Source organism: Ranitomeya imitator, chromosome 3 (assembly GCF_032444005.1).
Source record: "Ranitomeya imitator isolate aRanImi1 chromosome 3, aRanImi1.pri, whole genome shotgun sequence".
NCBI classification, from domain to species: Eukaryota; Metazoa; Chordata; class Amphibia; order Anura; family Dendrobatidae; genus Ranitomeya; species Ranitomeya imitator.
Genome location: NC_091284.1, coordinates 407,890,259 through 407,916,808, shown reverse-complemented (window position 1 = coordinate 407,916,808; position 26,550 = coordinate 407,890,259). Strand labels below are relative to the sequence as shown.

General features: G+C 45.7%; 1 protein-coding gene across 1 annotated transcript in view; it reads left to right on the top strand.

The window, feature by feature from the left end:
• The window catches only part of TBC1D32 (TBC1 domain family member 32), a 199,274-nt gene that overhangs the window by 150,718 nt on the left and 22,006 nt on the right, over positions 1-26,550 (top strand). Inside the window, exons 20-25 of the mRNA XM_069757119.1 lie at positions 348-435; positions 8,376-8,494; positions 13,183-13,302; positions 13,489-13,577; positions 16,243-16,365; positions 23,104-23,212. Of these exons, the coding sequence (XP_069613220.1) occupies positions 348-435; positions 8,376-8,494; positions 13,183-13,302; positions 13,489-13,577; positions 16,243-16,365; positions 23,104-23,212 (648 nt within the window). The remainder of the gene's footprint in view (positions 1-347; positions 436-8,375; positions 8,495-13,182; positions 13,303-13,488; positions 13,578-16,242; positions 16,366-23,103; positions 23,213-26,550) is intronic.

Sequence of the window (26,550 nt, the reverse complement as noted above, 5' to 3'; positions counted from 1 at the left end):
TTGTTTTTACTGTGTTTTAAGTGCTAAAGTGATAGCCCAGCTGTACTTTGTCCTTTCCGTAGCTTTGTTTTTCAAGATGATGATGAGAGTGCATGTTTGTATATGTGGGGGCAGGGAGGGGAACAGCTGTCAATGTTCTAAGTTGTGTGGTCGCCTGTACTAATGAGATTATGCGGCTGAGCCTCACTGAGGTTGATATATTAGAGCCTTCACAGAGCAGTTCTAACAAGTGACCATTGGTTACCTGGATGTTGCATTATTTAATTACTTATGATGCTTCAATATCAAACATATGCTTAGTAGTTGCATGTCTCTGAAATATATACATATTGATCTATTTTTTGCAGGTTAACAGAAGTGAAAAATTTGGCTATGGGGTTTTGGTAACACAGGTTGCAGCGACAGCGCCCGGTGCAGTAGCCCTCCAAAAATCAGGTAATATTTGTATGAAACGATTGGTTTCTGATCTGATCAGCTGTCATGTGCCTCAAACAGATGCTGGTGGATCCATGTTCCTCCCCCGGGTGTTAACTAGTTAAATGCCACTGACTCCTTTGGGTCTATGACAGCAGAAGGTCTGTTGAAGACCTCCGTGCTTGTCATTGTGGGGCACGCTTGAAACCCTGCTTGTGGTTGGGAATCTAAGGAGATCGTAATTTTCACTATAGGCAGTGATGCTTTGGCACCACTGTATATAGCACAAGCAATCAGACGATCGCAGCTTCATGTTCCCTAAATGGAACTTACAAGAGCAGTGAAAAGTAAAAAACAAATATGAAAAAAAACATACGTTGAAATCATCCCTCTTTTTCCCCCATTAAAAATAAAGATTAAAAAATACACCTGAGGCGAATAATAATGGGCGAGCACTAAAATTATAGGGTCATTCGAATCAAGCAAATCGTAATGCTCGGATGTTCTACTTGAGTAACGAGTATAATGGAAGTCAATGGGAAATTCGAGCATTTTTCTGGCAGACCCTTCTAGTGGGTCTGGGGGGCTGGAAAATCGCTCAAATGGATGGAAACGCTGGTGAAATGGAATGGGAACAACATGGGGAAGACCCCTGGACGCATCTCTGACTCACAGGTCTCTGCTGTTGTCAGGGTATTACGCCACTTTTATGGACTGACAATAAAACATTCAAAACCGATGATAAAATGGATTTTACATGGAAAAATGTTAGGTAACATTCTTTCCTATATAATAAGGCTAGGGTCACATTGCATTAGGGCAGTCCGTTTAGCACATAGCGCTACGGACTGCGCTAACGCAATGTCCCAAAAGGGATCGCGTTAGCCGATCCCGCTAGCGCAGATCCCCGATCTGCCTAGCGAGGAACGGACCGCAAACGCTGCTTGCAGCGTTCGCGGTCCATCACTCAAATGATGGCACATCGCTAGCGCACGCCCAATGTGGGCGTGCGCTAGCGATGCGTTCGCCATTACAGGCAATGGCGGCGTTAACGGACTACTTTACACCGCGTTATGCCGCGGTGTAACGTAGTCTGTTAAACGCGGTCACATAACGCAATGTGACCCTAGCCTAAGGCAAAATAAAAGAAAAAGCAAAGAAAAAAAAACGCCATCTCTTTCCCTGTCGTTTTTCGCAATAAATAAATAATGTAAAAAAATTACATGGAGTTCCCCTCTCTATTTCATTACCTGCCTTTTTGTACAGCAATGAATGCTGTTTAGGTACCGTCACATTAAGTGGCGCTGCAGCGATATAGGCAACGATGCCGATCGCTTCAGCGTCGCTGTTTCGTCGCCTTGTGGTCGCTGGAGAGCTGTCACACAGACAGCTCTCCAGCGACCAACGATGCCAAAGTCCCCTGGTAACCAGGGCAAACATCGGGTTACTAAGCGCAGGGCCATGCTTAGTAACCCGATGTTTACCCTGGTTACAATTGTAAATGTAAAAAAAAATAAAAACACTACATACTTACATTCCAGTGTCTGTCCCCCGGCCTCAGCTTCCCACACTGACTGTGAGCGCCGGCCGGCCGTAAAGCAGATCCAGATCGCTGCTGCGTGTCAAACACAACGACACAGCAGATACCTGGCAGCTTTCTAGGAATAAATAAATACATTTAAAAATGGCTTAGGATTTCCCCCTATCTTTAATAACCAGCTAAGGCAAAGCAGACATCTGCGGGCTGATACCAGGCTGGGAAGGTCCATGGTTATTGGCCCATTCCCACCCTATTCTGGGGCCCTGTCTCAGCTCTTTCTGATTGCCCTGGTGTGGTGACAATCTGGGTAATGGGATTAGGAGTTGATGTCAGCAGCTGGCGCTGACACCTAGCCCAGGGGTTAGTAATGGAGAGGCATCAGGCAGACACCCCCATTACTATCCCTCTAAGTAAAAATCAACAAACACACACACACCTATACGTCCTTTATTTTAACAATACAAAAGCCCAGACACCTTCTTTCACCAAATTATTTCCCCCAAAAATACGCCCTACCTGTGTGAGCGAGGCTTCATATGTTGCGGACGTTGGAGCGCTGATCGTAGTGTCAGGGACTTCGTCAGACTTGTGCGGGACCTTTACTTTGTAATAAAGGGGTAAATGAGGGGAATTGTTGGGAAGGTTTTTTTTGTTTTTTTTTTTAAATAAAGGACTTTTGTGTGTGTTTATTTGTTTTTAAATAACTCATCGGCCAGTTAAGCAGATGGAAATGCCTAATGAATATTATTGTTATTATTTATTTACTAGATGGTGGTCCGATTCTAACGCATCGGGTATTCTAGAATATGCATGTCCACTTAGTATATTGCCCAGCAACGTAGTATATTGCCCAGCCATGTAGTATATTGCCCAGTCACGTAGTATATTGCCCAGTCACGTAGTATATTGCCCAGTCACGTAGTATATTGCCCAGCCACGTAGTATATTGCCCAGTCACGTAGTATATTGCCCAATCACGTAGTATATTGCCCAGTCACGGAGTATATTGCCCAGTCACGTAGTATATTGCCCAGTCACGTAGTATATTGCCCAGCCACATAGTATAATATAGCACAGCCCACGTAGTACGGTATATTGCCCAGCCACATAGTATATAGCAGAGCCACGTAGTATATTGCCCAGTCACGTAGTATATTGCCCAGCACAGAGCCATGTAGTATAGAAACTTAAAAAAAAATAAAATAAACATATACTCACCTATAGCCCGTTGAAGTCCTGCTATATTTACCCTCCGCCGCCTTTCTCGCTCCTCTCCACGCTCCCGGGACCGCTTCATTGCAAGCGCCAGCTTCCGCTCCCAGGGCTGGTGTGAGCAGGACCTATGATGACGTCGCGGTCACATGACCAACCGTGACGTCACGGCAGGTCCTTGTCGCACACCAGCCCTGGGACGGAAGCGGAAGCTGCTGCTTGTAATGGCGCGGTCCCGGGAGCGTGGAGAGGAGCGAGAAAGGCGGCAGAGGGTGAGTATAGCAGGTTTTTTTTTTTCTATTATTTTTAACATGACATTTTTACTATTGATGCCGCATTGGCAGCATCAATAGTAAATAGTTGGGGACACACAGGGTTAATAGCAGCGGTAACGGAGTGCGTTACACCGCGGGCCGTTACCGCTGCCATTAACCCTGTGTGAGCGGTGAGTGGAGGGGATTATGGAGCGGGCGCCGGGCAGTGAGTGCAGGGGAGTAGGGGAGGGACTAATCGGACTGTGCCCGTCGCTGATTGGTCGCGGCAGCCATGACAGGCAGCTGCCGAGACCAATCAGCGAACGAATAACCGTGACAGAAGGACAGACAGACAGACGGAAGTACCCCTTAGACAATTATGTATATAGATATGGCACCATTGATTCCATAGTGCTGTACATGAGAAGAGGTTACATACAAGTTACAGATTTCCCTTACAGTAAACAAACTAACAATGACAGACTGATACAGGGGGGCGAGGACCCTGCCCTTGCGGGCTTACAATCTACAGGAATATGGGGAAGGAGACAGTAGGTTGAGGGTTGCAGGAGCTCCGGTGTTGGTGAGGTGTTAGCTTTGGTAGTGATGAGGAGCCAGCGGGGTCAGTGCAGGCTGTAGGCTTTCTTGAAGAGGTGGGTTTTCAGGTTCCGTCTGAAGGATCCGAATGTGGTTGATAGTCGGATGTATTGGGGCAGAGAATTCCAGAGGATGGGGGATGTTCAGGAGAAGTCTTGGAGGCGGTTGGGTGAGGAGCGAATAAGTGTGGAGGAGAGAAGGAGGTCTTGGAAGGACCGGAGATTACGTGAGGCAAGATATTGGGAGATTAGTTCAGAGACATATGGAGGAGACAGGTTATGGATGGCTTTGTAGGTCAGTATTAGTAATTTGAACTGGATACGCTGAGGGAATGGGAGAAAGTGAAGAGATTTGCAGAGGGGGAAGCGGAGGAGTAGCGAGGAGAAAGATGAATTAGTAGGGCAGCAGAGTTAAGGATGGACTGGAGAGGTGCAAGGGTGTTAGCAGGGAGGCCGCAGAAAAGGATGTTGCAGTAGTCAAGGCGGGAGATGATGAGGGCATGCTCAAGCATTTTAGTAGATTGACGGTTGAGGAAAGGACGGATTCTGGAGATATTTTTGAGCTGGAGGCGACAGGAGGTGGAAAGAGCTTGGATGTGCGGTTTGAAGGACAGGGCAGAGTCGAAGGTTACTCCGAGGCAGGGGACTTCCGGTACGGGGGAAAGCATGATGTCATTGATTGCAATAGATAGGTCAGGTAAGGAAGATCTATGGGATGGAGGAAAGATGATGAGTTCAGATTTGTCCACATTGAGTTTGAGGAAGCGAGAGGAGAAGAAGGAGGATATGGCTTATAGGCACTCTGGGATTCTGGACAGCAGAGCGGTGACGTCTGGGCCAGAGAGGTAGATCTGAGTGTCATCAGACAAACTGGATTTTTTTCACCCGGAAGTGACAAGGGATATTCCAGAAAAGACTGTTTGAGGCTACTAAAAATAATCGTATATTAGAATAATGTATTTATTATTCATTATCATTATGTGTGTATGTTGTTTAATTGTATGGTTTTTAATAATGGGCTATACAAACTTTCTTTTGGGTATATTTATGGAGAGTCAGTGCGCCTCTCAGTCATTGGCCAATGACAACTATAAATAAGCCTCCTTATCAGTTACCCACCACCCCTGGACGAAGCTTTCCTCAGCGAAACGCGCGTCGGGTGTCGTGGGTCCCTGGCTGGTGGTCTGCACTTAGGTAATTATGTTCCTTCCATTTTGTATACTGTGATCATTTTATCTTATGCCCGGACGCCGCGTCTAGCAGTGATCGTGCACCTTATACATGCACATATATATCTTTTATTTATATTTCGTGACTGTGCACATTAATTATTAATGATTCACCTTGGACGTGACATATATTTAATTCTTCTTTGGTGCGTGATCACTACGGTCTGCAGCGCTGGGCAATTTTTTGGTTATATTTATATGATATATCTATTTGGGTAGTATTTGATATTTTGAAGGTACTCTACACTTATTGTTACCATTTCTTCCAGCTATACCCGTCAGTTGTTCCTGCATTTTTGTCTTGTTCCCTGTTTTTACGTAGTTGACAAATGTTTTTATCTTTTGTCATAAATAAAACTATATATTTTATTGCTTTCTAGCCTAGTGCTATTTTCTTTGGTGTTTATGGTTGCCATTACTGGGCTATTCATTGACTTGCGAGTTTATAGGAGTTAATAACTATCAATAAAAAGCCAACCCTCGATCCAACTGCTATGTCCAGCTATCGCCCAATATCGCTGCTCCCATTTGCTTCCAAACTCCTGGAGCAGCACGTCCACTCTGAACTTTCTTCCCACCTCTCATCTAACTTGCTCTCTGACAATCTACAATCTGGTTTCCGCCCCCATCACTCAACTGAGAAAGCCCTGACCAAAATTACTAGCAACCTACTTACAGCCAAAGCTAATGGACAATACTCTGTATTCCTCCCTCTAGACCTGTCCTCTGCTTTCAACACAGTTGACCACTGCCTCCTACTACAGATGCTCTCCTTTTTTGGCATCAAAGACCACGCCCTATCCTGGATCTCCTTGTACCTTTCCAAACGAACATTCAGCGTCTCCCACTCCCACACTACCTCCTCATCCCACCGTCTCTCTGTTGGAGTCCCCCAAGGCTCTGTTCTAGGACCCCTACTCTTCTCAATCTATACACTTGGCTTGGAACAACTCATAAAGTTCCATGGATTCCAGTACCACCTCTATGCTGATGACACTCAGATCTACCTCTCTGGCCCAGACGTCACCGCTCTGCTGTCCAGAATCCCAGAGTGCCTATCAGCCATATCCTCCTTCTTCTCCTCTCGCTTCCTCAAACTCAATGTGGACAAATCTGAACTCATCATCTTTCCTCCATCCCATAGATCTTCCTTCCTGACCTATCGCAATCAATGACATCATGCTTTCCCCCATAACGGAAGTCCGCTGCCTCGGAGTAACCTTCGACTCTGCCCTGTCCTTCAAACCGCACATCCAAGCTCTTTCCACCTCCTGTCGCCTCCAGCTCAAAAATATCTCCAGAATCCGTCCTTTTCTCAACCGTCAATCTACTAAAATGCTTGAGCATGCCCTCATCATCTCCCGCCTTGACTACTGCAACATCCTTTTCTGTGGCCTCCCTGCTAACACCCTTGCACCTCTCCAGTCCATCCTTAACTCTGCTGCCCGACTAATTCATCTCTCTCCTCGCTACTCCTCCGCTTCCCCCCTCTGCAAATCTCTTCACTTTCTCCCATTCCCTCAGCGTATCCAGTTCAAATTACTAATACTGACCTACAAAGCCATCCATAACCTGTCTCCTCCATATGTCTCTGAACTAATCTCCCGATATCTTGCCTCACGTAATCTCCGGTCCTTCCAAGACCTCCTTCTCTCCTCCACACTTATTCGCTCCTCACCCAACTGCCTCCAAGACTTCTCCTGAACATCCCCCATCCTCTGGAATTCTCTGCCCCAATACATCCGACTATCAACCACATTTGGATCCTTCAGACGGAACCTGAAAACCCACCTCTTCAAGAAAGCCTACAGCCTGCATTTTTGTCTTGTTCCCCGTTTTTACGTAGTTGACATATGTTTTTATCTTTTGTCATAAATAAAACTATATATTTTATTGGTTTGTAGCCTAGTGCTATTTTCTTTGGTGTTTGTTTTTTTAAGGATAGGCATGATTGTGGCTTATTTGAAAGCAGAAGGAAAGGTGCCAGAATTTAGTGGTAGGTTGAAGAGGTGGGTTAGGGATGGGATGAGTGTGGTGGTAAGGTTGGGGAGGAGGTGGGATGGGATGGGGTCGAGCGCACAGGTGGTGAGGTGCGATTTGGAGAGGAGACAATTAAGCCCCCCTTCAGTGATGTTGGATAGGGAGGTTATGGGGTTTGGGTATTGGTCTGGTATACAAAGGGGTTGTGGTGGTTGAACAAAGAAGACTTGCCTTGTCTGGTCGATCTTATTTTTAAAGTGTGTGGCAAAGTCCTCAGCAGAGATGAGGGAGGTTGGAAGGGGCAGTGGGGGGCGAAGAAGGGAGTTAAAGGTTTTGAATAACTGTTTGGGGTTGTAGGATAGGGAAGATACAAGGGTTGTGAAGTAGGCCTGTTTAGCAGAGGTGAGAGCAGATTTAAAAGCGAGTGTTGCCAGTTTGAATGCAGTGAAGTCATCTTGATAGATGGGCAGGGGAAGCAGTGAATATTTTATCTTCTTATTTCAGAAGTCAGTGGTCTGAGCATCGGGTCTCTGGGTCTAAGAGCCAATGATGCGATGCGGCCAGCCAATCACAGTAATCCCATTAGCCAACATGGCTACTGCATTGCTGCATATTGATTGGCTTTCTAACAGCCGCAAAACATGTGGGACAAGAACTCGAGCATTTTACTCAAGCACTCCAGATATACTCGGCCTAATAACTAGCGTGCCCGAGCACCCTAATGCTCGATCGAGTAACGAGCACTGCCGAGCATGCTCACTCATTACTACTAGTGTATAATTAACTTCTTTTGATTGCTGCAGTACCACAAAAAATGCTGTAACAAACGATCAAAATGTCACATCTATCCGAAAATCGTTTCAATTAAAATGTTGTCTCACAAACTGCACTATCGACCGAACAAATGAAAATGTTACGAGTCTCAGAAAAGGCGACACAGCCCTCAAATTTTATTTTCACCACTAAAATTATGAAAAAAAATAAGCCCTCATACGTCTATGTGGACAGAGCATTAAAAAAGCTACGGCTCTGGGAAGAAGGGGAGGAAAAAATGGAAACGCAGAAACGGAAATTGGCTGCATAGTGAAGGGGTTAAACTCAAGCTACATTATTATTGATCCCTGAACATTTTTGTCACCATGTCTTGCAGGCTTTATCCAGACTTTTGTATCTGAGTTGTGGGCTGCTCTTGAATGTGGAAGGGATGATGTCAGGGTTATTCATCCCAAACCCACCCCTGTGGACCCTATAGACAGGAGCTGCCAGAAGGTAAATGTGAATGTAATAATACACTGCCAACTGAAAATCATGAAATAGTTTTATTTCTTTCAGAAGTAACAACATAAGTTATGTGATGCATGTCCCGATTCTCTAGACAAGGCTTTAGGAGTCACCTATATTTTACTTGTATTCATGTGTGGAATGACATGCCTACATCCCACTTAATGGATTTATCTTGTTTATGGTACCCATTTTCTAAATAGTTATTTGCATAGTTCAAGCCCCCCATACACTGTATATGTATTTATTACTCATTCATAAATGCACACGGGAAAATAAGTATTTCATACACTGCCGATTTTGCAAGTTTTTCCACCTACAAGTAATGGAGATGTCTGTAATATTTATCATAGGTACACTTCACCTGTGAGACAGAATCTAACAATAGAAAACAGAAAATCACATTGTATCAATTTTAAATAATTCAGTTGCATTTTATTGCATGAAAAAGTATTTGATACAGTAGAAAAACAGAACTTAATATTTGGTATAGATACCTTTGTTTGCAATTACAGGGATCAAACGTTTCCTGTAGTTCTTGACCAAGTTTGCACACACTGCAGCGTGGATTGTGGCCCACCCCTCCATACAGACCTTCTCCAGATCTTTCAGGTTTCGGGGCTGTGTTTCAGCTCCCTGCAAAGATTTTCTATTGGGTTAAGGCCTGGAGTCTGGCTAGGATGCTCCAGGATCTTGAAAAGATTACAGTAACTAGTCACAATCATTCCTCAGATGTGATTTGTCCCATTCTTCCACACAAACCCTCTTCAAATCCTGAGGGTCCCGTGGCTCGTTCTACAAACTTTGAGCTGTAGTTCATTCCATAAATTTTTATTGGATTCAGGTCAGGTGATTGGCTGGGACATTCTAGCAGCTTTATTTTCTTTCTCTGAAATGAATTTAGATTTTTCTTGGCTGTGTGTTTGGGATCAGTATCTTGCTGAAATGTCCACCCTCGTTTTATATGATTGACAATCAATTCCACATGCTGTTGTGCAAATGGAATATTATTATTATTATTTATTGTTATAGCGCCATTTATTCCATGGAGCTTTATATGTGAGGAGGGGTATACATAATAAAAACAAGTACAATAATCTTAAACAATACAAGTCATAACTGGTACAGGAGGAGTGAGGACCCTGCCCGCGAAGGCTCACAATCTACAAGGGATGGGTGAGAATACAGTAGGTGAGGATAGAGCTGGTCATGCAGCGGTTTGGTCGATCGGTGGTTACTGCAGGTTGTAGGCTTGTCGGAAGAGGTGAGTCTTCAGGTTCTTTTTGAAGGTTTTGATGGTAGGTGAGAGTCTGATATGTTGTGGTAGAGAGTTCCAGAGTAGGGGTGATGCGCGGGAGAAATCTTCTATACGATTGTGGGAAGAGGAGATAAGAGGGGAGTAGAGAAGGAGATCTTTTGAGGATCGGAGGTTGCGTGTAGGTAAGTACCAGGAGACGAGGTCACAGATGTATGGAGGAGACAGGTTGTGGATGGCTTTGTACGTCATGGTTAGGGTTTTGTAGTGGAGTCACTGGGCAATGGGGAGCCAGTGAAGGGATTGACAGAGGGGAGAGGCTGGGGAATAGCAGGGGGACAGGTGGATTAGTCAGGCAGCAGAGTTTAGAATAGATTGGAGGGGTGCGAGAGTGTTAGAGGGAGGCCACAGAGCAGGAGGTTGCAGTAGTCAAGGCGAGAGATGATGAGGGCATGGACTAGGGTTTTTGCAGATTCTTGGTTGAGGAATGAACGGATTCGTGAAATATTTTTGAGTTGAAGTCGGCAGGAAGTGGAAAAGGCTTGGATATGTGGTTTGAAGGAGAGATCAGCGTCAAGGATTACCCACGAATATAGAGATCACTGCACACGTTCAAAAGGAAGTTATGCTTTCAAGTGGAGCTTTATTTATAGTGAATTCAAGGTAAAGCGACTGGTATGTGTTGACGTTTCGGCTAATACATAGCCTTGGTCACAACGTCGCTGAAAAAAAATACAGAAAATACAAATATTTACAATTCGGTATATACAATGATTAATGAAATCATGTACTGTACACTATATACAAAATATATACACATATATGATATTTGTGACATTCATGTACAGAGTAATGACTCTGTAAGAACATGTAACGAGATGTAAAGGTGTTCTAGCGAAGGGATCTGCATATGGCGAGATATTAGTAGAAGGGGATACATCTACAATATACATCTACAGAAATATACACCTACTGGATAGTGCCTGCAATATGAGCATCAAGTGATAGGTACACAAAGCAGAAGGTGGCCTATGTCGTTCCATCATGTAAGCAAAAAATGGTGGTTCCTAAGTAATTACACAAGGCAAGAGGAGTGGCCTACGCAAGATGTAGAGTCTGTCTCAGTACAAGGTAATACAGGTGCAGTCCTGGTGAAGGTTGCGTCCTGGCTGGAATGGAGGTTAGAAGATGACCGTAAGTGTAAATATTCGCTATGCCTACGTTGGAGTGTATTAGGATATACGGAGGGTAGCATGTACCTGTCCTGTTGGTTACGTAGGAGCCTATACGTTCCGGGCTGAGTATTGTCTCTCTGGAAAAGGTAAAAACTCAAGTCCTGTGCCAGAGGCCTGTTAAAAAGGCATACTGATGAGAATTTGTACTGACAGCAAAGGGCTGTACTGACAGCAAGGGCTATGTATAGCTTCAAAGGTAAAATAAAGCACCTGACCTGGGAGTGAGTTTAGCAGCAAAAATTATTTCTATGTAGTAGGTCAAGAGTAGGCGTGTTTAGTTAACGCTTCATAGGGTAGGGTGCCCATGTGTGCAGTACTAGCTGAGAACAATGAGATATGTGGCGTTAAGTACAGGGAGACAATGGCAGCTGAACGTAATTGAAGGTATACTTAGCTGGTGCGTCTGACATACGTCCATGAGTTGTGTGGCGGTGTGAAGCTGACCCGGCTGCGTCAGGGCATGAGCTGGTACTGGTGCTCCTAGGGGTTTAACCGGTGTGGCTGTCCCCCTGTGTAGAATATATCCAGCGCTGTGCGGAACTGGGCAGTACAACTGACACAACCGTGTCTTAGTTGATGCTGGCGTAAGCGCTGGGGCTCCAGGGAAGAGACCGGTGCTGACACACCCGTGTCTCAGCTGTCACCGGCGTTGTGGGAGAGTGAGCGCTATTGCCGACAGGCGCTCAGATGTAGAGCGCTGTGGGAGCATGTGACCGGAAGAGCTTCGGACGCCGGCGCGTGCGCACATCGCATGATTAGACAGGATAGCGCTCTATAGTACCGAGGAAGAGGCGCATGCGCAGTGGTGTTGTAGCAGACAGCGGCGCCTGTGCAGGTAGAATTCTAAGGACTACATAGTCAGTGTGTGAACTGATGTAATGTGAACTGGAGAAAAAGCTGAAAATGTAACAGATGGCTCTAAGTACACCTGTGGGTGAGGAGGCATATGTATTGAAACTTGGAAATAATGGTAGAACTAGGTCAAACGTTCTGCCTAAATAGTATCATGTGTCAGGAATTGTAACAAAATAACAGGTCACCCATAGCATATGAAAAAAGGATTACCCCGAGGCAGCGAGCTTGTGGGACTGGGGAGAGTGGGCAGCCATTAACTGTAATGGATAGGTTCGTTGGGGGGGTCGCGTGAGATGGGTGAAAGATGATGAATTCTGTTTTGTCCATGTTAAGCTTGAGAAATCTAGCGGAGAAGAAGGATGAAATAGTGGACAGACATTGAGGGATTCTGGTTAGTAGGGAGGTGATATCTAGTCCAGAGATGTAGATCTGTGTGTCATCAGCATAGAGGTGATACTGAAGGCCATGAGATTCTATGAGCTGTCCCAGGCCAAAGGTGTAAATGGAGAAGAGCAGGGGCCCGAGGACTGAACCTTGTGGGACTCCGACAGATAGGGGGCGAGGTGAGGAGGTGGTGTGTGAGTGGGAGATGCTGAATGTCCGGTCTGTTAGGTATGATGAGATCCAGGATAGGGCCAGGTCTGTGATGCCAAGGGATGAGAGGGTCTGTAATAATAGGGAATGGTCCACTGTGTCAAAGGCAGCCGACAGGAGGAGGGGAATAGACAACAGATGGAAATTATTGGCAATTATCAAGACACCCTCAATAAAGGAGTGGTTCTGCAGGTGGGGACCACCGACCACATCTTAGTACCAATGCTTTCTGGCTGATGTTTTGGTCACTTTTGAATGTTGGTTGTGCTTTCACACTCATGGTAGCATGAGACGAACTCTACAACCCACACAAGTGGCTCAGGTAGTGCAGCTCATCCAGGATAGCACATCAAGACGAGCTGTGGCAAGAAGGTTTGCTGTGTCTGTCAGCGTAGTGTCCAGAGGCGCTACCAGGAGACAGGCCAGTACACCATGAGACGTGGAGGGGGCCGTAGGAGGGCAACAACCAGCAGCAGGACCGCTACCTCAGCCTTTGTGCAAGGAGGAACAGGAGGAGCACTGCCAGAGCCCTGCAAAATGACCTCCAGCAGGCCACAAATGTGCATGTGTCTGCACAAATGGTTAGAAACCGACTCCATGAGGATGACTTTCCATGGCTTTTTGCACCTCTCTTTCTTCATATGTTCAATACTTTTCCTTATTACAAATAAATTAATTTATTGACATCTACAGTTTGATTTCTTTGTGTATGGTTTCTGAATTTATTTCAACTCTAGTCTTTTCTAGCCTTGATAAATTTGCTGTCATCCTACCATGCTGTTTATGAGCTACTAGGAAAGCAACACTTGCCATCAAAAGAAGAATACTCTCTCCGTGAAATCCCTACATCTTTTGTTGTGAGTAAGACAAGGTTGTAGAAATGTTTGCTTATCAATATCCACTCTGATTATTGGAAACCTTTGAATTGTCACAGATCTTTTCCACCAATATAAAATTGTATTACTGTATCTTTAGTCTTGATTATAATTTCTCATATAACAGAATAAATAAATTATACATAATTCTCTCTTTTTTTCTTCAAGGATGTATTTGATCGCCTTGTCGTTGTAAATTCAGTCGCTAAAATCAATTCTTTGTTTAACTATGATCAGTCACACATATTCGGCTTAAGGTAAGAAAACATTATGTGCCTGCTTCTCTGAATCTTGTAGTAATTATAGGATACCATACAGCGGTTTTGTTTTTTGCAGATTATTGTGTTTTTAAGACAATACATAATCAGTTCTTTAAAAGGAATCTGTCACCCCTCAGGACATATATGACTTATTAATATGGGCATACAGGTAATAGAAATGTTAAGCTTGTCTTACCTGTCTGCCTCATATAAGTGGTCTTTTTTTATAACAATACATTTTTTATTAAATAAAAATCTTATACCAACAGAAAAAACTTGTTTACACAAGTATATTAATATAGCAGTCATGTCCAAATTATCAGTTGTATAAACTTATTCCAAATTGGATATTATAGGAGAGGGGAGGGAAAGAAAGGATCACACAGAAGGAAAGGCCGCCGGGATTGGACACAAAATGTAAATTAATGGATAGTGGGGGTGGGGGATGAGCTTTAGGAGCTTTGATTAAAACATTTTTGTATACCAATCTGATTATGAGAAGACCGTAAGAACCAGGAAAAAATATTAAACACCATCGTAAGTGTGAGCTATCGCCAATCCAGGAGTCTCCCAAATCTCCCACTGGTGACTGACTTTTTTTTTGCTTTATCAAGTGAACCAAACAACGTTCATATAGATAATGAGAATTTATCCTACCAATAAGTTCCTCCTTTGTGGGAGTAGTAGCTTCTCTCCAGTGCCTTGCTATGCTCTGACGGGCTAGTGTCAAAACATGGGTTATCACTGGAACTAGGTTTGGGGGTAGAAGACCCAACCCAATACTTAAGACTGCCAAGGACGCCTCTAGAGTTAAAGGGAAACCTATCAAAGTCCTGATTAAATCTGCCCCTCGATTCCAGAATCCTCTTATCTTGGGGCACCACCACTGCACATGACCCAGATCCCCTTTTTACTGCATCCCTTCCAGCATAATGAGGAATATGATTTGTTAAATTTGGAAATTTTATAAGAGGTCAGATACTAGTTCATATGTATCTTCTTCAGTTGTTCAAGGTGCTTAATGTAGGAGGAGTAACTTTTAGTAAATGTGGCCGCAGTCCATCAGTGTTCAGGTGTGGAAGAGAAAGATAGTGCTTTCTCCCAGACAATCATATTATTATTATTATTATTATTTATTTTATTTTTTTTTATATAGCACCATTGATTCCATGGTGCTGTACATGAGAATTATAGATAACACTTACAGTAAGCAAACTAACAATGACAGACTGATACAGAGGGGCGAGGACCCTGCCCTTGCGGGCTTACATTCTACAGGTTTGTGGGGAAGGAGACAGTAGGTCGACGGAGGATTGTAGGAGCTCCGGCGTTGGTGAGGCGGTAGCTTTGGTAGTGGTGAGTATAAGGGAGTTTGACTGACTTCGCTGGCGAATTAAGAGTCTTATAAAACAGAGACAATCCATGTTTATTGGGACATTCTACTTTAAAGTATTTCTGCTTTATGTCTGATGGGTCAGAACTCCACCAAGCTGGAAATGTACACAAATGGATAATATGACAAATTTAGAGGTACTGATATAAGCACGTTTGGGAATCTTGTAAAGTTGGGACAAATCTGCAAAGGAGGGGAAAACAGAGCCATCTAAGAGTTTGTCAAGAGTGCATGTTAGTGGTCTTGTTGCTGAGAAATGTTATATTCTTTCGTTATGTAAATGATTTCTTCCAGGCTTCGGGGTGTGCGGTGCTTGTACGAAATCCCTGCCTCCAGTCTTAATTGTAATACTACCCCCTCCCATGCACGTCAGTTGTGGAGCTGGAATCCCACGCCTGCACCCTGCACTCCTTCAGAAATGCATACCTCATCCCGCATTCTATGGGCACTGCAATCAGGGATCTTCTGCGCAGGCGCTGGCGACTTCCACTCAAGTGACCTTCGGTGTGCGCCTCCCTGCATAGTCATCACCATGCACACATGGTTCCTAGCGATGAATGTGGGGAGAGCATACTATATTATCGGCACACACATCGGAGGTCACAGTGACTCGCCGGCGCAGAAGATCCATGAATACAGCGCCCATAGAAAGGAGGATGAGGTATGTATTTCTGAGGGAGTGCAGGGTGCAGGCGCCGGACTCCAGGGCCGTAACTGACGCTGATGGAAGGAAGTAAGTATTACAATGGAGACAGGAGGCAGGGACTTCTTCCAGGCATCGCACACAAGCGGACCCTGGAAGAAATCATTAACATTAAGAAAGAATATAACATTTCTCAGCATCAAGACCATTAATATGAGGCATACAGGTAGGACTAGTGTAACATTCTATTACCTGTATGCCCATATTAATAGGTCATATACACCCTATAATTTAGGTCAAATGTTAGATATTCTCACAGCAAAAGATTGCAGCTGTTATTGCTTCCACTATACACAGGACATGGTCATAAATGTGAATCACAGTTTACCGCTCAGATGTTGGTACAATAGGAGTCCTAGAGTACACCAAGTCATTAGCAAATAACTTTATTGTGCCAGTGACAGTTAGAAATTGTTCCATTTGTATCTTATTTCTAAATCTTGTTCCACCCCACAATGACAGATGTAGGTCATCTGCACTAGCCTGTTGGAAGCTTATATAGAGAAGTACGAACATATTAAAATAAAGTGATGATGCCTTGGATACTCATTTTCTTTCTTTTTCAGATTATTGAATGTCATGTGCTGTAGTCTCGATACTCTGTTACTTCTAGAGTCCCAGTACAAAGTATGCGAGATGCTTTTTAATGCCCAAAGGGAAAACACTACAGACTCTTCCACGGGTTCACAGTAAGTGTCAGAAAACTATCCGTATTGGATAACAATATGAATACAACTGTGGTAAATTAAGGAGTTGTCTCATCATGCCAAACTGTTTGTGGTTGCCAGAGTCCATGAAAGTTCCACTTACCGTGAATGATTACCGTATGTTGCTGTGTTAAGAGGCTGCTGATCACCCATTCAAAATGCTTGTTCTTCAGGTGAAATAATCGTTTGTGGTGCATAAAAGATCATTGTTCTTGGCAGCACTTCATCCTGTGTAAACAGGTCTTATGCTACTGAGAACAATGGCAGCCTGTGTAAACAGAACAGTCTATTTCTCCTTCGCCTCATTGGGGGACACAGGACTGTGGGTGTATGCTTCTGCCGCCAGGAGGCTGACACTAAGTAAACTTAAAAAAAAAAAAGTTAGCTCCTCCTCCATCGTATACACCCTGACACTGGCTACCAGAGACTCCAGTTTATGCTTAGTGTCTCAAGGAGGCACATCTCTGGGTCCTGGATTTTTGGACCCGACTTTCAAACATTTTGGATTGAGGGGGCGACGGACCTTTTTGAGGGTCCGATCTCCCCAAACCATCAACGGGCAAGCACGTGCGATATTCTCCACGTATCCTTCCCCGCTACGTGGGATTTTTCACTGGACTTGGCCCTGACCACCCTGAGGTATCTAGACCCCAGGCTGTACAGGTGCACCTAGACGTCCGTGTGTTCCCCCCTGATTTCTACACCCCTGCGCGGGGTGTTGGCTGGGGTGGTGGACGGTCCCTCTCCTTATCCTGGGGATAATGGAGTTTGGGTTCCTGCACCGTCATTTATTTCCACCCCTCGCTGAGTGTGGTGTGACTAAAGGGGGGGCTCCTGGCACCGGGTTAGGTTACCTGTTGCGGCGTCTCCGGGTGAGGCAGGCGTCCTGTTTGTGTGCTGGGCGGCGGCGCTGCGGTTTGATCCGGCGCTGCGGCGCTGTGGCGTTAGGACAGCGGCGCCGCAGCGTTATCCGGAGCGGCGCCGCGGCGTTAGGTCAGCGGCGCCGCAGCGTCTTCCGGAGCGACGCCGCGGCGTTGGAGGCGGAGATCGGCGCCGCTGTTCCTCCAGAGGCTTCGGCCCTGCCTGGCTCCCTGCAGGCGTGGGGCTGCTTCCTGGAGCCCGGGACTTCCGTCCAGCAGGCCGCGCTGCGGGGCTCCGCCCCTTCCGGCGCGTCACGTCCGGTTCCGGCTTCTCCTGTCACTGAGGGGGAAAATTGAGGCCCCGGCTTCGGGCCTACTCTAGGCTGCAGCATAGTTTGGCGGCCCCTCCCCCCTATAGCCTGCTGGACATATAAGGCAGCACATTTGGGCTCCGTATCATGCTGTCAGGATCCATCTCTGTATTCGTGGGGACACAGGACTGGGGTAGGTGCTTCTCTCTCCATCTGGGAAGCATTCTTTTTTTCCCAGTCTCTGGCCCTGGGTATAGCATTACGGATTGTTATGTCTAGAAGGGTTAGGACTCACACGGTTCTTTTTTCCAGTTGTGTATCTTGTAGTGCCCTTTTTCCGCACGCCCAAAGTAATCGCCTCTGCGAGGCCTGTGACTCTGAACGCGTCCAGGAGCCCCCCCCCTGCCAGTTCTCCAGTAGTCTCTCCGGCTCCGGTCCCTCAAGCAGATGCTGGGGTAGCTCCACCGGAATGGGTCACGTCCTTGTCACAATCCATGGCATCCCTTACTGAAGCGATCAAATCTCTGCAGACCCCGGCGGTCGGGACCGGTAATCCACCTGTCTCAGAGAGGGCCTCGGAGTCTCAGGAGTCTTCGGCCTGCAGGGGCCGCGCTCTCACTCGACAGACGCATGGAAAGCGGATTCGCAAAGCGTCGCCCAGGCACTCAGGTGCTTCCGCATCCTGGAGTTCCGTATCTCGCTCTCCTTCCCCTGCAGAAAGCGGGGAAGTTGAGACTGACTACGAGTCGGAAGGGTCTCTTAATTTTGATAAACCTGGGTTTCAGGAGTCAGTAGACAGCCTAATTGAAGCTGTCAATCAGTCTTTGGGGATAGAAGACGAGCTCGCCTCTTCCTCTGATCATAAGGTCTAATTTAAGCGGACTAAACGGGCCCATAGGGTCTTTTCCTCTCATCCTGAGTTCGAGGACCTGATTCGACGCAATTGGGAGCACCCGGACAAACGCTTTTCAGGGCAAAGAGCTCTGAAGGCTAGGTATCCCTTTGCTTCGGAACTTTGTAGTGATTGGGCAGAAAATCCTTCTGTAGATCCTCCAGTGTCCCGTTTAGCCTCTAACACGTTGCTATCTCTCCCTAATGGCTCATCGATTAAGGATCCTACGGATCGTCTTATAGAGAGCTTGGCTCGTTCCGTCTTTGAGGCCTCAAGCTCAGCACTTTTTCCTTCCTTTGCAGCAACTTGGGTTGCCAGGGCTATGATATCTTGGTCAGACTCGTTATCTAAGGCTCTCCAAGAAGGTAATGTGTCAGCGGAATTGGCTGAAATGTCGTCTCAGGTAGCTATGGCTGGTAGCTATCTGATTAACGCATCTCTGGATGCGGCAGATTGTGCTTCTTCGGCTGCGTCTAATGCTATTGCCATCAGAAGGGCCCTTTGGGTAAGGTCCTGGCGGGCTGATTCTACCTCTAAAAAATCTCTTACATCCCTGCCATATCAGGGTGGTCGTTTGTTCAGAGAAAAGCTGGATCAGCTCATTTCTGACTCCACAGGAGGGAAAAGTAAGTTTCTTCCTCAGCAGAGGGCTAGACAGCCTTTTCGGCGCCAATTTCAGGCCCGTTTTAGAACCTTTCGCTATGTCAGATGGGCCCCAGCATCAGGTTCTCCTGCGCAGGGTCGGCCCAATCAGGACCGAGACGGTCGGATCTCTTATACGGCCAGCCAAGGGAGAAGAATGCGTCCCCAGTCTTCTAGATCCAGAGGATCTAGGACTCAAAGATTTTCGGCCAAGTGACTGGAGGCTTCCTCCGGGTGTCTCCAAAAAAGTAGGCGGACGTCTACTTTTATTTCGCCAGGTCTGGCTTCAGGTAATCCACGACCAGTGGGTGGCAGAGCTCGTATCTTCAGGTTACAAGATAGAGCTGGTCCGTCTTCCTCCTCCCCGGTTCTTCCCATCCCGTCTTCCCAGGTGCAAATCTCTCCGTCAAAGCTTGTTCAATTCCATAGAGTCTCTCCGTTTCAGCGGTGTCATTTCTCCTGTTCCAAAGGAAGAAAGGTTTCAGGGCTTTTATTCCAATCTTTTTGTAGTGCCCAAAAAGGACGGAGCAGTGAGGCCTATCCTAGATCTCAAACTCTTAAACAGGTTTGTCCGCGTTCGACACTTTCGGATGGAGTCTCTGCGGTCGGTCATCGCCTCTCTGCAAAAGGGAGAATTTTTGGCCTCAGTAGACATTCAGGATGCTTATCTTCATATTCCCATCTTTCCGCCCCATCAAAGATTTCTCCGGTTTGCCGTAAACAATCTACACTTCCAGTTCACGGCATTACCTTTCGGACTGGCCTCCGCTCCCAGGGTGTTCACAAAAGTCATGTCGACTGTGGTGTCCATTCTGCACTCCCGAGGTATAGTCGTCTTGCCATACCTAGACGATCTGCTGATCAAGGGACCGACATTTCAATCTTGCAGGGAAAATGTCGGCATCACTCTGGACACCCTTTCCCGTCTAGGTTGGTTGGTAAATTTAAGGAAGTCATCCCTACGGCCGTCTCGAAAAATCTATTTTTTAGGCATGATCTTTGACACCTCTCAAGCCCTATCTATCCTTCCCCAGGACAAGGTCCTAGCCCTTCGGCGGGAAATGAGGAATCTTCTACAACCATACCCTCATACGATTCGGTCCGGGATGAGGGTGTTAGGAAAGATGGTTGCAACCATGGAGGCGGTTCCGTTTGCACAGCTTCATCTTCGACCCCTCCAACGAGCAATCCTATCAGTGTGGAACAGAAATCCTCTCTCTCTCAACCGCAGATTTCGGTTGTCTTTCCAGATCAAGCAGGATCTCTCTTGGTGGCTAAACAGCTCATCTCTACTCAGGGGGAAGCCCTTTCCCCCAACCAATTGGCTAGTGGTCACAACAGATGCCAGTCTCCTGGGTTGGGGAGCAGTGTTCTTCCATCACACAGCTCAGGGACGCTGGTCTCCTCGGGAATCAGATCTCCCCATCAATATCTTAGAGATTCGAGCAGTTCGGCTAGCCTTGTTACGTTTTTCACCATCTTCTGGCGGGTCGCCCTGTCCGAATTCAATCGGACAGCGGTAGCTTACATAAATCACCAGGGGGGCACCCGCAGCAAGGCAGCCATGCAGGAGGTAAAACAGATTCTACTCTGGGCGGAGAGAAATCACTCTGTGATCTCAGCGGTCCACATTCCGGGCGAAGAAAACTGGGCGGCAGATTTCCTAAGCCGTCAGGGTCTAGCCTCCGGGGAATGGTCTCTCCATCCCGAGGTTTTTTTGCAGATATGCCATCTTTGGGGAACTCCAGACGTGGATCTAATGGCATCCAAGGTGAATGCCAAGGTGCCCAGTTTTGTCTCTCGGTACCGAGATCCCCAGGCTATCGCCGTGGATGCGCTGGTACTGTCTTGGAACCAATTTCATCTCTCTTATCTGTTCCCTCCTCTGGCACTGCTCCCGAGAGTAATCAAGAAGATCAAATCAGAGAGAGTGCCGGCTATCCTGATCGCCCCGGATTGGCCTTGACGAACCTGGTATGCAGACCTGGTACAACTTCTCGCCGGGGTTCCATGGCGGCTCCCCGATCGGCCGGATCTTCTATCTTAAGGGCCGATCTACCACCAGAACTCAGGGGTCCTACGTTTGACGGCCTGGCCGTTGAATCTTGGGTTTTAACTCAGGCAGGGTTTTCTCAAAAAGTAGCTGATACCATGATCAGTGCACGTAAGCCCGTCTCGGCCAGGATTTACTATCACACTTGGAAGGTTTTCCTTTCCTGGTGTAGAGTGCGCGGGCTGCCTCCTCTGCGTTTTTCCATTCCTAACATTCTAGCCTTCCTTCAAGCAGGCCTTGATTCTGGGCTTGCTCCAAGTACCCTTAAAAGGCAGATTTCGGCTTTATCAGTCCTTTTTCAGCGCAAGATTGCTACTAATCGTCAGGTCAGGATTTTTTTTCCAGGGAATCGCTCATAAGGTCCCTCCTTATAAGACTCCTTTGGAAGCTTGGGACCTTAATCTGGTCTTAAGGGCTTTACAGAACGCTCCTTTTGAGCCCCTGCAAGATGTTTCTTTGATGTTTCTTTCCTGGAAAGTTGTATTTTTAGTGGCTATAACATCCATTAGACGGGTATCGGAGCTGGCAGCTCTTTCTTGTCGTCCCCCTTTTCTGCAATTTCATCAGGACAAGGTAGTTCTCAGACCGGCACCGTCCTTTTTGCCAAAGGTTGTTTCATCTTTTCACATCAATGAAGATATTGTTCTGCCCTCTTTTTGTCCGGCACCTACGCACCGTGTAGAAAAAGCTCTCCATACGTTGGATCTGGTGAGGGCTCTGAGGAGGTATATTTCCCGTACGCCTCCTTTTCGCCAGACAGATGCTCTATTTGTCCTTCCGCAGGGTCGCAGGAGGGGATGCGCCGCTTCAAAATCTACCTTGGCCATTCTGGAGGCTTATCGCTCCATGGGCATGACGGTTCCGGCCGGAATCAGGGCTCATTCGACTAGGGCGGTGGGGGCTTCCTGGGCCATTCGGCACCAGGCCTCAGCAGAACAGGTTTGCAAGGCTGCGACCTGGTCTAGTCTGCATACGTTTGTCAAACATTATAATATCCACTCCCAGACCTCTGCAGATGCAAGTCTGGGTAGAAGGATTCTTCAAGCGGCAGTGGCACATTTATAGGACTACCATTGTCTGGATGTCTTTTACTGGTGAGTTATCTTTCCCACCCAGGGACTGCTTTAGGACATCCCACAGTCCTGTGTCCCCCAATGAGGCGAAGGAGAAATAGGGATTTTTGTGTTACTCACCGTAAAATCCTTTTTTCCGAGACTCTCATTGGGGGACACAGCTCCCACCCTGGTAGCCTTTTGGCGGCTTTGGTTTTATCTGATTACATTAGTCAGTAGGATCTTTTCTAGACATAAGTTTTCTGTACATATGCTGTTATATTATTTTTGTGTTTTGTTCTCCTACTGCTTTTTGCACCAAACTGGAGTCTCTGGTAGCCAGTGTCAGGGTGTATACGATGGAGGAGGAGCTAACTTTTTTTTTTTTAAGTTTACTTAGTGTCAGCCTCCTGGCGGCAGAAGCATACATCCACAGTCCTGTGTCCCCCAATGAGCGTCTCGGAGAAAAGGATTTTACGGTGAGTAACACAAAAATCCCTATTTCGGACCATTCAGTGCACATCTGAGGCTTGGGTCGTATAACGCTACACATTGTCTAGTATAGTGGAACCCTACATATTCACTAGGGGAAGTTGTAAAGTTGTGGTTGATCGTATAATTCAAATGAAGGGCCAACTAAGTTATTGGTGGTTAGGTCAAGTCCTGCCGGCTGTCCCATTGCAGTACCATACTACCATGTGATAGTCTCAGTCGCAGTGGTCACATACCCTCATCAGAGCAGTGGGGGATGTACCAATTTGTAACAAAGTATTTCAGGAAAGGGTTGGAGACTGTAACCTCTCCCGTTATTGGGATAATGTGTGGTCATAACTGTCATGTCTTTAGTGATACTTAGCTATTACTGTACCCGAAAGGTGCTCACTGCCTTTCCATTTCCATTCACTTGCAGGAGTATTATTATAGATGGACTGTCTGTGGAGAGAAACCATATTCTGGTGAGGATGAATGTCATCGGAGGACCACGTGAGCGCGTCTTACCGTCTAGAGTGATGCCTCAGGTGATTGATGGTTCTTACATCTCTGCTATAGCAAGTTGTAAATTACTTCCACTTACCGATATCTAATTACCCTTTTACACCTGGCAAATTAGCAAGTATAACATGTATTAAGGAGATATCGAGTAATGTGAGAAGAAATATGAATTTTTTTTACTCATATCTTGAAATATCTCTGAGCTCCAATTTTTATCACAGCTTTAAAAGGGAATCTGTCGGCAGGTTTTTACCATGTAATCTGAAGACAGCAGGAGATAGAGGCTGAAACACAGAATTCAGGGATGTGTCACTTGTCAAAGAACTTGCTGTTGTTTACTAACTGTGTAGGATTTATCACTAAGAGATTAACATTGCCGGACTACATTACTCTTCCAGTGCCGCCTTCTCCTGTGATAACCAGCTCACTGTCTATGGACATTGTACATAGAGATCCTGCTGTGGGCTGGGTTAGCTTGCTCAGCTCTGCTCCATTCTAAATCTGAAAGCTTTGATTGTGTGAGAATGGTTGCACCCAGTAATTGCATTACTGCTATGCAGACTGTACTTACACATTGATTTTTGGAGCACATTTTGATTAAATGGTGTGATCCCATCTACCAACATCAGAGGTCTGTTTATATGGGAACCTACACTAACAGACTTACCTGTTATGGGCTTAGGCATCCACATTTAAAAAACAGGTAGGAACAAGCTCTTATTAAAAACAGTCTTTGAATATGGTGAGTGCTCAGCCAACATGGAGGCAGCCACTTACCCCCAAAGTCTAGTTCTATGTACGAGACTGACAAGCCAAATATAGTGTAGCCAGACATAAGTGTACAGATGCAGGTTGCTCTGACTGCATTGCTATACCATACAAATACAAAGAAATACGAATCAAGCATTAATGCAAACATTGAATATACAGTACAGACCAAAAGTTTGGACACACCTTCTCATTTAAAGATTTTTCTGTATTTTCATGACTATGAAAATTGTACATTCACACTGAAGGCATCAAAACTATGAATTAACACATGTGGAATTATATACTTAACAAAAAAGTGTGAATCAGCTGAAATTATATCTTATATTCTAGGTCCTTCAAAGTAGCCACCTTTTGCTTTGATGACTGCTTTGCACACTCTTGGCATTCTCTTGATGAGCTGCAAGAGGTAGTCACCAGGAATGGTTTTCACTTCACAGGTGTGCCCTGTCAGGTTTAATAAGTGGGATTTCTTGCCTTATAAGTGAGGTTGGGACCATCAGTTGTGTTGTGCAGAAGTCTGGTGGATACACAGCTGATTGTCCTACTGAATAGACTGTTAGAAAAAAGCAGCTAAGTAAAGATAAAACGAGAAGCCATCATTACTTTAAGAAATGAAGGTCAGTCAGTCCGAAAAATTGGGAAAACTTTGAAAGTGTCCCCAAGTGCAGTGGCAAAAACCATCAAGCGCTACAAAGAAACTGGCTAACATGAGGACCGCCCCAGGAAAGGAAGACCGAGAGTCACCTCTGCTTCTGAGGATAAGTTTATCTGAGTCACCAACCTCAGAAAATGCAGGTTAACAGCAGCTCAGATTAGAGACCAGGTCAATGCCACACAGAGTTCTAGCAGCAGACACATCTCTACAACAACTGTTAAGAGGAAGGCAACAAGCAGAAGAGACTTGTTTGGGCTAAAGAACACAAGGAATGGACATTAGTCCAGTGGAAATCTGTGCTTTGGTCTGATGAGTCCAAATTTGAGATCTTTGGTTCCAACCACCGTGTCTTTGTGCGACGCAGAAAAGGTGAACAGATGGACTCTACATGCCTGGTTCCCACTGTGAAGCATGGAGGAGGAGGTGTGATGGTGTGGGAGTGCTTTTCTGGTGACACTATTGGGGATTTATTCAAAATTGAAGGCATACTGAACCAGCATGGCTACGACAGCATCTTGCAGCGGTATGCTATTTCATCTGGTTGGCGTTTAGTTGGACCATCATTTACTTTTCAACAGGACAATGACCCCAGACACACCTCCAGGCTGTGTAAGGGCTATTTGACCAAGAGGGAGAGTGATGGGATGCTACGTTAGATGACCTGGCCTCCACAGTCACCAGACCTGAACCCAATCGAGATGGTTTGGGGTGAGCTGGACCGCAGAGTGAAGTAAAAAGGGCCAACAAGTGCTAAGCATCTCTGGAAACTCCTTCAAGATTGTTGGAAGACCATTTCCGGTGACTTCCTCTTGAAGCTCATCAAGAGAATGCCAAGAGTGTGCAAAGCAGTCATCAAAGCAAAAGGTGGCTACTTTGAAGAACCTAGAATATAAGACATATTTTCAGTTGTTTCACACTTTTTTGTTAAGTATATAATTCCACATGTGTTAGTTCATAGTTTGATGCCTTCAGTGTGAATGTACATTTTTCATAGTCATGAAAATACAGAAAAGTCTTTAAATGAGAAGGTGTGTCCAAACTTTTGGTCTGTACTGTATGCACTACATTACTGCTGCTTAGACTATGCACATTTTCACACCAATGGACAGTTATCTTATGTGTTTGGGCTTCACAAAGGATCATTTACAGCTCTATGGATCATTCTTCTATACAAATAACATTTATCAATAGCTCAATTGGTAAATGTTTATTTATTTTACTCACTTATATAGCGCCATTACTTATACAACACTTTACATACATGATCATCGCTGTCCCCGATGGGGCTCACAATCCAAATTCCCTATCAGTATGCCTTTGGAATGTGGGAGGAAACCGGAGTACCCGGAGGAAACCCACGCAAACACGAGGAAAACATACAAACTTCTTGGTGGGATTTGAACCCAGGACCCCAGCACCGCAAGGCTGCAGTGCTAACCACTGAGCCACCCTTGTTCATAATGACATTAATTATAAATATTCCAGCCTTCTGGCCTTCATTCCTTAGGAATGATGTTGGTGGTTTATATTGCTGGCATATGCAGTTGCCAGGTTCACATACAACGGTCATGGCTCTTAAACATACTTTGGTTTGATCAGCTCCAGTAATGACTGGCCTAAAGAAAAAGCCCGAAAATCTCTATGGACTGTGGCAGTAACATATGTTGATGTATTAATGTGGATAGTGATTTCAATTCACAATGCCGGAACTGGAGCAGGAGTTGGGGAATTATACATATGGTAGTTTGCTGTAAACTGCTGTAAAAGAGGCCTTAAAGGTGATCAACTTAGTTTATATTGGGAAAATCTAGTGACCGATCCCTTTAAATATATATAAAAAACACTGTATGCAGAGTATCAGGCTATCACCCCAATAGTGCAGTGTCAATGGTCAAGAGGGAGACGTGGCACTTCCCATTGCTGCTGCTGCAGAAAATA